This window comes from Papilio xuthus, unplaced genomic scaffold, assembly GCF_000836235.2.
Source record: "Papilio xuthus unplaced genomic scaffold, Pxut_1.1 DF829660.1, whole genome shotgun sequence".
NCBI lineage: Eukaryota > Metazoa > Arthropoda > Insecta > Lepidoptera > Papilionidae > Papilio > Papilio xuthus.
Window position 1 is genome coordinate 1619437 of NW_013528989.1, and position 12254 is coordinate 1631690.

At 39.7% G+C, this 12254-nt stretch overlaps 2 protein-coding genes across 2 annotated transcripts; both read right to left on the reverse strand.

Annotated features, from left to right (window-relative positions):
• Positions 1 to 436: 436 nt before the first annotated feature.
• On the reverse strand, positions 437 to 4622 carry LOC106114708 (uncharacterized protein K02A2.6-like). Its single transcript, XM_013308014.1, has 5 exons — positions 4478 to 4622; positions 2861 to 3085; positions 2506 to 2611; positions 2181 to 2385; positions 437 to 2056 (listed from the first exon to the last, which is right to left on the reverse strand). The coding sequence occupies exons 1-5, from the start codon at positions 4620 to 4622 to the stop codon at positions 437 to 439; spliced, it is 2301 nt and encodes a 766-aa protein (XP_013163468.1).
• On the reverse strand, positions 4163 to 9316 carry LOC106115896 (piggyBac transposable element-derived protein 3-like). Its single transcript, XM_013309539.1, has 2 exons — positions 8860 to 9316; positions 4163 to 8649 (listed from the first exon to the last, which is right to left on the reverse strand). Exons 1-2 carry the CDS (start codon positions 8871 to 8873, stop codon positions 7752 to 7754), a joined length of 912 nt encoding a protein of 303 aa, XP_013164993.1. The 5' UTR covers positions 8874 to 9316; the 3' UTR covers positions 4163 to 7751.
• Positions 9317 to 12254: the final 2938 nt, after the last annotated feature.

Below are 12254 nucleotides of genomic sequence, written 5' to 3' on the forward strand. Positions count from 1 at the left end.
TGAACGTCAGCCAAGTGATCTTCCACGATTTCGCGTCGTTGTTGTAAGATGCGTCAATAAAACACTGCGGTCGGATGCCAACTGATTTATTACTTTCCAATAACTACCTTCATTATACTACACATCTCTCCCCTAATTAATAACATTTTGATAACATTTAAACTAAATTAGCTTTCCACTTAATATATATATATAAAGATATATATATATATATATTTTTTTGACATGTTTAAACTTACATCTACTCTTTTTCCCTCCACCAAGTAAAATTAATTTTTCCCTTTACATCATTCAAGTTTTCTTTATATTAATATCCATATATATATATTTTTTTTTTGTTATTTTATATAATAAATAAAATCAAACAGAAAAAAAATGGAACAAGAATGTGACTAAATTAAAGTGCCTAAAACTTTTTTTTTTTTTTTTTTTAACTTTACTCCATCTGTTTCCTTCGCCATTCGCGACGAAGTGCTCTTTTAGTCCTCTCATTCAATTCTCCGGATAACGTGCTCACCTGGTTGGAACTTCCGGGAACCACCAAGGTGCTACCCTGAGCCTCCACCGGCTCCGCCGTCTCAGTGGCCGGCACAGACGCAGTGTCCGTGTAATTGTCGGGCTGCGGCTGTGCCTCCGTGTACGCATCGTAATCAATATCTAAAGTAACACCCTCATAATCGTTATTTCTATTCCGCGGTCTCGTGTTGACGTACTCATCAATGTTGCTATAATTATCCGATTCGTTTACTATGTCCCATGAAAACCTATTGTTGCCGAGAGGTAAAATCTGGTCCGTGTGTCGTCGGTGCACCCCCCCATCATTATTTATAATTTTATAAGACACCGGACCGGTTTGTTGTAAAATTTTCCCTTCGACCCACTTCTGACTATTCGTTGAATAATTTCTCGATAATATTTTATCCCCTACATTAAAGTTCCTAGCTAGTCCCGAGGAGTTGCGTATTTGTTTATCCTGCACTTCCTCGACTATTTTTGCGGTGCTCGGGCGCATCGCGTCCAGTCTGTTCCGCAAGCGATGTCCGAGGAGCGCCACTGCGGGCGCCACGCCTGTCGTTGCATGCTCACAATTTCTATACTGCATTAGGAACCGATATAAACTAGTGTGTATGTCCCTACCTTCTATAACGGCTTTCTTAATAGTTTTTTTTACTATTTTTACACAATTTTCGGCTGCGCCGTTACCTTGCGGTCTATAGGGTGAAGAGGTTATGTGGCGTATCATGTTTCTATCACAAAATTCTCTAAATTCCGCACTTTGAAACGGAGGTCCGTTATCCGTTACGAGCTTATCCGGTAGGCCGAACCTCGCAAATAAACTTCTCAAAAACTTTATGGTGTGATAGGCCGATGTACTACGTATCTCCTCCGCCTCGAGCCACTTACTATGAGCATCCACTACGATGATATAATACTTGCCGTGCAACTGAGCAAAGTCAGCGTGCAGTCGCTGCCAGGGCGCTGCGGGAAACTCCCAGGGATGAAGTGTGGCGCGCGGGGGGGCGTCGCGTACGCTGCGACACGCCTCGCACTTGTTCCCGATCAATTCGATGTCTTTATCGAGTGCCGGCCAATAGACATAATTCCTAGCGATGGACTTCATTTTTACAATGCCTAAATGTCCGTCGTGAATTTCTAACAACACGCGTTTCTGTAATATTTGCGGAATCACCAGACGATATTTATACAAAATACAACCATGATCAATATATAAATCTGAACGCCTAACATAAAAAGCCATTTCATCATCTGCACATTTTTCCGGCCATCCGAACATAATATATCCAAAAATCCTACTTAACAAATTATCTTTAGTTGTTGCTAATGCTATTTCTTTAAAATTAACCGGTAAAGTTTCATCGACGTACATTAAATAATGTTTATCCGGCGCACTCGATGCGCCATCGCTGCCGTCTCCCTCTAGCGGCAAGCGCGACAACGCGTCAGCGTTGCCGTTACACTTTGATTTTACAAAATCAATATTAAAATCGTACGCGGCTAATTTCGCGGCCCAACGTTGTAGCCGACTCGCCGCAGTCTGGGGAATACAGCCTTTAGGTCCAAAAATATACACCAACGGTTTGTGATCCGTTTTTAACGTGAACGTTCCTGCCAAATAAATATTGATGATGTTTTTGCACTCCGTACATAATAGCGAGTGCCTCTTTATCTAATTGACTATAGTTCTTTTCGGCGTCGGAGAGCGTCCTGGAGGCGCAGCTAATGGGACGCTCAGAGCCGTCGGGAAAGGTGTGCGCGAGTACCGCGCCTACACCGTATGCGCTGCTGTCCACGGACAACACGAGTGGGAGCGTCGCCTCGTAGTGACACAACACTTGGTCGCTAGCTAAAATATTTTTTATTTTCCTGAAGGCGATTTCACAATTTGTATTCCAACACCATGACTGATTTTTCTTTAACAGAGCATACAACGGATGGAGTAATGTACTTAAATTAGGAACGAATTTGCCATAATAATTAACTAACCCTAAAAATGCCTTTAATTGAGTCACGTTCGTCGGTTCCGGAGCCTTCACGATGGCGTCCACCTTGGCCATGTCCGGATGTAAACCGTGTTTATCAATAATAAAACCTAAGTAAGATACACTCTTTTGCAAAAAATTACATTTATTCAACTTAACAGTAAGGCCCATGTTTGCCAATCTTTCTATTACCGCACTCAGATTTTTCTTATGCGTCTCCCTATCTTTCCCAGTAACACAAATATCATCTAGGAATACTACAGTATTCGGTAAGCCCCTAAGTGTCTCCTCCATAATTTTTTGAAACATTTGTGGAATACAATTTAAGCCATAGGGAGTACGCTTAAATACATAAGTACCAACATGTGTGGTGATGGCCGTGCAAGCCTGCGAGTCGGGGTGGAGAGGAACTTGCATATACGCGGTTGTCAGATCTATTTTTGAAAACTCCTGTCCGCCGCTGAGGGCCGCAAACAATTCCTCTATCCGAGGAAGCGGATATTGATCAATTTTTAATTTCGGATTTATTGTAGATTTGTAATCGCCGCATATGCGGATCTCCCCGGAAGGTTTAATAATAGGTACTATAGGTGTACCATAATCGGAATGTTCAACTTGATAAATCGATCCCTCTTCTTCTGTGAAGGACTTGGCCTTCCGGGCTGGCGATTTCCGCGTTGAGGTGGTTGTTCTTGATAGTAGTTTGGCTCCCTATCTTGCGGAGCGAAATTACTATTATTAGGAAAAGGGTTGTGGCCTCCACGACCCTTGAAGCGACGCTGGTTATAACCGGTATACATGATGATGAACTTGCCAGGTGGAAATCCGAACCTGAAAAATCATCCTCGTCGCCAGTGTAAGATGCGTCAATAAAACACTGCGGTCGGATGCCAACTGATTTATTACTTTCCAATAACTACCTTCATTATACTACAGTTGTGGGCATGCTTAAGGTCAGTTTGACCATCCTATTTACATATTTTCATTTATTGGACGGCTCTATGCCGCCCTCTCGTTCGTCTAACATGTGTGGGTCAGGGACCTGGGGTGCGGGTTTCTCTTTATTTCAATAAAAATTATAAAAAATCTTTATGTACAATCAATCTTTTAACTATTTATTCTAGATTAAAAACTGGTAAAATTATATAATTTATAATAATAATAGTTTATAATAAGAAAATGGTTGCATAGGACACTTTTGGGATAGTAATAACATTAGTGCGGCGAGGTGGTGGGCAGAATAAAAGATTTTCCTCTTCTTCTTACTTTATTCACTATTTTAGAATATCTTATGACACTTGTACACATTTCGTCTTGCCGTCCTTCACTCCGTGCAACATAATCTTGTTCATCTCTACGTCCTTTATACCGTCTATAATGTACTTAACCCAGATAAGCCTGAAACTAAAATTTTCTGAAAATTTTGAAAAAAGTTACATTATTTAGTTTATTAGATCTTATGCAACATAAAAAAAAATATGAAAAAAAAAATTAAGTGTAAGGCTTTCAGGGAAACAGCCGTCCTATATGTAGGACAGTAGGATAATAAGAGGAGGCCGCGGACGAGAGCGAAAGCGTGCCCGTGGTCCCGTCCCGATGCGTTGGAGGAACAGAGGGGTTTAGTGGGTATGCCTCCGCTATGGAGGAGAATCCCACATAACTACCGCGTCCCCCCCCGGGGCGCGGAGTATGCATAAAGCATTCCCCTCTGAAAAAAAAAAAGGATAATAAGAGGAAATAAAAGACCATTTATGACAAAACAGAATGTAATCAAAAAGTGTAGTTTATTAGATAACTATTGATTATATTACCCATTGTTATATGTAATTTACTAGATTAACACTATTTATGAATGATATGTTTCAAAACACTTGACACACACTCCAACATCACATTTCTTACAACGTGAGTTATGTCGTGCTGGCAGGAGACCTACATAATGGTACTTAAGATTAATTTAAACTGCTAGTGGTTACGTAACTCCTCCGCCCGAAGAATGAAACGTACTGGGGTTGAGGGTTGGGGTTCATCTTCAACCCTTAAGTCCTGTGTTTCTTGCATTTCGATGTCGGTCTGCAGTGTATTCTGTCGAGACTTGAATCTTCTTACGTCTCTCTTCATAATGTAGCTTACACTTATACATAATGATATAGTAAGTAACAGTATAGTAAGCCAACTAGGTTTGTTATCGAATACCTGTTTCTTCTCTAGGATAGTTTCGGTATCCAATACTTTCGCATTATTTAATAACTTGTATATGCTGTCAAGCTCTATGTTTTAAGTTCTACAGTAGTCTCTGCTGCGGTATTAAACTTTAGCTTCGGGATTGGTATAATTTCCCTTGATTTAATATATCTAACATGTGTTTCTAACGTATAATCTTTTATGGTAATTTTACATTGTTTATCAATTGTTATTAAATTAGTACCTTTAAGGCGTTGGTATAATGTTTCGTTGTTGCATAATTTCTTGATGATTATTTCGTTTTTAGAAACTACTATCCATACATTTGACTTTATTTTTCTTATAAGCAAATCGTTATATGATGCAGTTACTCTCGTACAGTTTACTGGATCTTGTTTTGCTGAGTGATGATCTGTGGGATACATTCTTTTGATGACTGTAGGGGTCGCCAATCTAATTGTTTGCATATCTTCAAATCTTCGTTAATCTGTGTGCAGGGCTCTTGTGGATACGCGTATACATTATTTATTTGTAAAACCATGTGCTTTAAATTTATTTTGGTTTCGAATTTTTCTAAGAAATCAAGTCCTAATAAACCTATAAAATCTTTATCAAATTCGAAGATGAGAAAAGGGTGAATGGCATTTGTGTTGAATAGGGGTGGTAGTTTTAAGTCAATTATTTTCTTTAGTTTCGAGGTTCCGTGTACAGTTATAATCGTGTGTGGTTGAATTTTAATTTTATTTTTAAGTTCGGGATGATTGTCAATTACTCTGGGGCTAATTAATGATTTTGCTGCGCCAGTATCAATAAGGAATCTACCGCCAAGTTCGTTAATATAGATTGATGGTAGACCGTTGTGGTTATTTATATAAATTACTCTGGACTGTCTCTATAATTTGTTGAAAATTTCCATCGTACTCTTCTACGTTCTGAGTGACTTCTGAGTCAGAATCCGATACGTCGTTGGTTATCTCATTTTGTTGGTAATTAACTTTATATTTTTTGTTGGGTTCTGTCTTACTCTTTTTTTATTTGTTGGAACTCGAGTTTGGGTTTATTATATGGATAAGAATAAGTTGGTTTTGTATTCGCTTCTTGCCTACTAACGTTAACCGGATTATTTACTCGATATGTTTTTAGTTTATGATCCTCCTGTATTGCGATATGGATTGCACTTTCTAAGTTTTTGGGATTATTCATCCTTGTCGCTAAGGATACGAATGGACTTAGTTGATTTACGAGCGTATTAATGCCCATTTTCTCTTAATATTCTTTTTTTGTTGGATCTATATCTATTAATGTGTATGTTAATTCTCTGACTTTATCGCAGTTTTTTAGTAAATCTATTTTATTTTTTGTCAAGTTATTCAATTCATGTACTAAAATGATTTCCTCACGCGTTTCGCCGAATCTATTTTGAAGTGAGGTTTTAATCTCAGGCCAAGTTTTAAAACTAGGCACCTCTGCTAAGACTTCTATCGCTTGTAAGCCTTGTAACTTCTTTATTATAAGTGATCCGATGCTAGGATCATTATCTTTATTTTTTACAATGTCCAGAACATTTTCTACCGCTTTTATAAAGAAATTTAACGTTTTTTTATTACCATCGTAGCTTGGTAACAATTCGCTGATTTTTGCATATTCAGCACTTGCTGTATATAAAGATTGGTCAATTTCTATTATGGGTACATGTAACTGCGCACTTTGTCCATTTTACAATTTAAACTATTCCTACCAATTGAAATATTATCTAACGGGGAACGTTTAACAATTGCTGGATTACTACTGACAACACAAATTACACGAGTTACAAAAATTAAAAATTGATACAATCTAGTGAATTCACAGTTTTCGAGGAGGGATGGTGCACAGGGAAATACTCGGATAAATGTATAAACGCTTACCCCACGTAGAGCTTTCCGCTGCCCATATGGTGTCCTTCCTGCGACTGGATGTGTCAGGTCCAGGTGTCCGTTGCCAGTTGTCTTCACCTTCCTGCTTGCACTAGTAGGTTCTTTGTAGGATCAGCACTAGAGAATTTATCCTGTATTTACTTGATCCTACCGATCGACTGCGCCAGTTATGTCGTGCTGGCAGGAGAGGAGCTTTTAAAAAATGTTTTATTTATTTTAATATACAACTTTCCTCTTAGGAGGTTACAATCGGACTGAATTTTATAACTGACTTATCTCTAAAGAAAACATTACAATACAAATAAGCTTTGTGTTACAAGATAATGTTAAATGTTATCGGACCTACATAATGGTACTTAAGATTAATTTATACTGCTAGTGGTTACGTAACTCGTGACAAACATTTTTTGTGACAGTGACGACAGTGTGTTTGCTTCGATTGAGGAATAACCAGATGATTCATTTGGTCTTTACGACTATCAGCATGTTCATGATGGGAGGGTCGGCTAGGCCCTCTTTTGGCATTTTTTCTGTTTGATTCAATCAAAGCAATTGCTAACCTTCTGCGAAAGCCAAGATGATCCAGTTTTCCATGATTTATTTTATATAACTGCCATGCATTATGTTCGGCAAGATCAATCATGTGTGTGAGCAACGGCATGTACCATTTCTTACCTCGTATACCAATTCGGTAGTGTGAAATATTTTCATCAGACCGATCCACTCCTCCCATATATTTGTTATAGATGGACACCATATGTGGTTCTTCTATGACAATGTTTCTCTTTTCACTTTGTGAGTAGCGTTTGGCAGATTGTTTAAGATTTATTCCTACAGCATTAGAAGCAATACTGAATATATAATTGTCATGCCATTTAGCAATAATGAACGTGTTGTCATGTGTCGTTCTGTAATCGACAGCACCACGTTCCTTTTTATTCAGTAACTTCGATGTAATCAGAGGACAACTAGATGTCCTGTTTTCTCGAACTGTCCCAGTGCAACGAAGGCCTTTCTTTGTTATCTCTTCCAGCAAGGGTGTCCCAGTAAAAAAAATATCAAAAACTACGTGGTAAGGAAGGTCGAAGTCACGTGAAATCAGCACATCGCAAAAAGTGAGAACAACGCTTGCACCCAGCCCCAATTTTTTTTATATTGGATTGCACATAGTTGTAGCACCTTGGTATGGTTCCATCCATAAAACATACCCTAACCGTGTAGCACCAACCCAAGCTTTGAACCCGTACCTAATAGGTTTACCTTTTATGTGCTGTTTGCAGCCATGTCTACCATAGTAGGGGATCATGGCCTCATCTACACTGTAATGCTCTTCAAGAGGAGAAAACTCTAAGAACTTTTTATTTAGAAGTGTAACTAGGGGGCGTACTTTTGTGTATTTGTCTTGCAAATCCAGATTATCATTGACATGAAGGTGGCAAAAAATAAAGTCAAATCTATCCCTAGTAATAGCCGAGCTGATCAATTCATTCTTTGTATCAGGGGAGTTTTCCCAATACATTCTTCTACGGGGGAGCCATGAATAACCACTAACCAACAATATGCCGATGAAACATTTCATATCTTCAGTGGTTATGTCTCCAGGCAAATTCTTTTTGACAGCATATTTATTGCTCTCTGACACCAACAACGAAATAACATCTTCATCTAAGAAGTTTACAAACCACTCAATTGGGCGCTTATCTTGGCAAGCGCCTTGAACATCTGGCCAATTCACGGGATTTTTTGCCAAGTCCCGTTTTCTCCATGCGTAGGTACGCCTACGTTTAGTTCGACATGTAGAATCAGAAGGTTCTTTTTCTGTATCACTCACCATAATCTGCCCTTGAATCATTACTTCAGCCGGTTGAAGCAGATTGTTTCGTGGCAAATTATTCAAAGTTACATTATCTTCTTCACCCGAATCTTCGTCAGTGAGACAGTCAGGATCAACAGGAGGAGGTAGAATACATATCAGTCGTTCTCTATAATCTTCTTCATTATCAGAAACATTTTCTAAAGCATCTAAAATTTCATGCCCAGCTAACGGTCTGTAAAGAAAAAGTTGTATTATTGTACTAAAATCATGCATATTATCCTACTGTCCTATATATAGTACGCTAGTATTTGTAACAAGTTATACGTAATTTATTTATATTATTTTGCTAGAATATTTATTTAGTACAAAAGTTAAGGTTATCAACTAGATATTAACACAGAAAAAAACAACTCACGAGTAAAATATAACTTTTTATACATACCTGTCATTTTCCATGTCTGCAACGCACTTTTATTACACACTTATAAGGTAAAAACTGTTAAAATAACTGTCTTTTTATTTTTTCTAATAAAGCTGACACGTTTCTTACTGCATAATCATAAGACTAAATAATCTTAGATAAAGAGAGTATTCTGAAATTTTTTATTTTATTTCTACTGTCCTAAATATAGGACAGTAGGCTTATCTGGGTTAATGGCAACATAATCTGGTAACTTACCCCTCCTTCCCATTCTTCTCAAAGCTTTGGTCTTCGGATGAACCTGGATAAAACCACGGTTATGTTCAATGAACATGTAAGTCCGGAACCAATTGCAGTTTAAGGCAGCACCCTCGAAGTAGTTAAGGAGTACGTTTACCTCGGGCAAACTATGCAATTAGGTTTTTTTTTGTTTTATAACAGAAAGGGGAAAACGAGCAGCGGGAACACCGAGGTGTTCAACGACGCCCATGGACATCAGCAATACCAGAGGAACCGCAGATGCGTTGCCGGCCTTTGAGGTGGTGATAAGCTCGCTTCTTGAAGGACCCTAAGTCGTAGCTGTTTGGAAATACCGCCGAGGACAGACCATTCCACAACGCTGCTGTGCGAGGCAGGAAGTTTCGCGCAAACCGCACAACACGGTTGTGGATTGCCAGCCATCGAGATGGTGTGGATGGAACCTGGCGGTCTGTCGTGTCGTCCGATGACGGAACTCGGCGGCAGGAATCGTTCCAAACAATTCTTCAGAGCACTCCCCGTGGTATATGCGGTAGAAAATGCAGAGGGAACTAACGTCCCTCCCGCAGTGCCAGAGTGTCGAGCCGATCAGTAAGAGCTCGGTCGTTGACGATTCGAATCGCTCTCCGTTGTATGCGGTCAAATGGAAGAAGCTGGTACTGGGGTGCTCCCGCCCAGAGATGCGAGCAGTATTCCATGTGGGGCCGAACTTGCGCCGTATACAGCTGGAGGCGGTGGCCCGGTTGGAAATACTGCTTCGCTCTGCTGAGCACACCCAGTTTTTTGGAGGCCAGCTTGGCCTTGTCTTCCAAATGACCGCGAAACTGAACGTCATTCGATATGTCAACGCCGAGAATACTGATACTGGCTGAGGCAACCAGGGGAGTGCCCTCGAAACGAAGATCCACGACAAAGGGCTGTTTTTTTTAAAAAAACAACTTCGAGAGAGAGGCCACCAGAAGAATTTAGTTGGGATGGGCTGCGTCAGGCCTTCACATCACCAATTCCACAGAGTCTAAAGACTAAAGTCTTTGACCAGTGCGTCCTACCAGTCATGAAATACGGTGCCAAAACATGAACACTTACGGTAGGGCTGGTCTACAAATTTAAAGTTGCTCAACGTGCTATGGAAAGGGCTATGCTCAGAGTTTCTCTGAAAGATAAAATTCGTAATGAAGTGATCCGACAGAGAACCAAAGTTACTGACATAGCCCACCGCATTAGCATACTGAAGTGGCAATCGGCCGGCCATATAACCCGAAGAACTCCTTCATTGTTAGCATAAAATCTAAACATGTTTCGTTTGATAATTTCTGCCGACTACACATCATCTCATGCACCGTTTTTTGGTATAGCATGTCTGGGAACTCCTTTAACACAGCTTGCTTGACGCTCAGCCCATGTTTTAAACGGTCCCTCACTTTTCAGCCAAAGCGCTGCAGTACCTTCCAGGGATCTTCTCGCCACTATAAGTTGTTGTAACGGACTCCGTTCGAAGATTTTGCTGTAATATTCGATATCTTGGATCCAACGTGACACCGGGACATCGAGAACATCTCAATTGGAGCATTACGCATTGGCGGTCGGTACTGTTTACTGATGAGTGCAGAATGTGTTTGCATGGCAGTGACAGGAAAAGCCGAGTATACAGGCGTCCGGAGGAACGTTTTTCCCAATGCTGTTTTACTGAAACAGTGGCGTATGGCGGCGGTTCCTGCATGATGTGGGCTGGTATTTCCTTAAGAGGGAAAAAACTGAGCTTGTTTTCGCGCCTGCGGGCGGGCTAACAGCTGATCGGTACATCACCGACATCCTACTGAGTCATGTTGTGCCCTACGCAAGGTTTGTCGGCGAAGACTTCGTGCTAATACACGCCATCGTAAGATGTCGCACGGCACCAGTCACTCGGCAATTTCTTGAAGAGGTCGAATTGCGCACGATGGACTGGCCTGCGCTAAACCCGGATATGAATACCATCGAGCACTTATGGGACGAACTTAAACGAAGGGTTCGAGCCAGGAATCCAGTCCCTTCGAGCGTAGATAATCTAAAGTCAGCATTGTTAGTGGAGTGGAACGGCAATCCTCAAGAGATTGTAAAAAAAATTATCATTTCAATCAAAAACAGACTGCAGGCTGTAATAAAGCCTAGAGGGGGCAATACAAAATATTGATTTAGTATATATATTTTTTAATTTCTACCAATTTTTGTGTAAATTCCAAAATACGAGACCTAGGCCCTTCTCATAAATTCCGATTTTTCCTACTGTTACGTTCAGACTTCATTAACTTAAGCAATAATTAATGGATTTCAATAAAAATGACATCAAATTAAAGCTGACATCTTCAGCTTGCGAATAACATATCATATTTACAATTGACATTTGTCGTTTTAGTAAAATCAATGCATAAGGGCGCCGTCAAGGGGTGAGTCGATTTGGTTGCTCGCGAGTGTATTGGCAACACACATAACTTAAATGCATTTATTATATGCAGATATTGCGCCGTCCGATTTTTACTTGTTCCGTTCGATGGCCCATGGCCTGGCTGATCAACAGTTCCACTCATATGAAGACATCAAAAAATGGCTTGATTCGTGGATAGCCTCAAAAGACGAACACTTCTGGCGTCAAGGTATTCGCATATAGGTGTTGCGCACCTAATAAGGAATCCACTTTGGACATAAATCATTTACAAAAAAAGACTCAGGACAAATCACATTAATGACGAAGAAAAACGGGAAATAGAAAAACTATGCTATAACTATCGTGACATATCTCATAGCGAGGAAATTCCTCTAACATTTATACACGAAATCAAACATCAATTGATATTACCGACGTCAAAACGATTTTCTTAAGAAATTTCAGACAGGCCAAACAAAAAGAAGATATTAAAACCTTGTTAGTTAAAAAAATTATTAGAAAAAGCAGTTTCCCATAGTCATGTACAATTCATATTGTACCAAAAAAGTTAGATGCTTGCTTCAGCCGAACAAAAATATAGGCTTGTAATCGATTACAGAAAATTAAATGAAAAAACAATAGAGGATAAATATCCACTACACAATATAGACGAAATTTTAGTGACTCGGTCCAGCTCAATACTTCACTACCTACTTAGATTCACGATACCATCAAGTCGAAATTGCACCGTAAT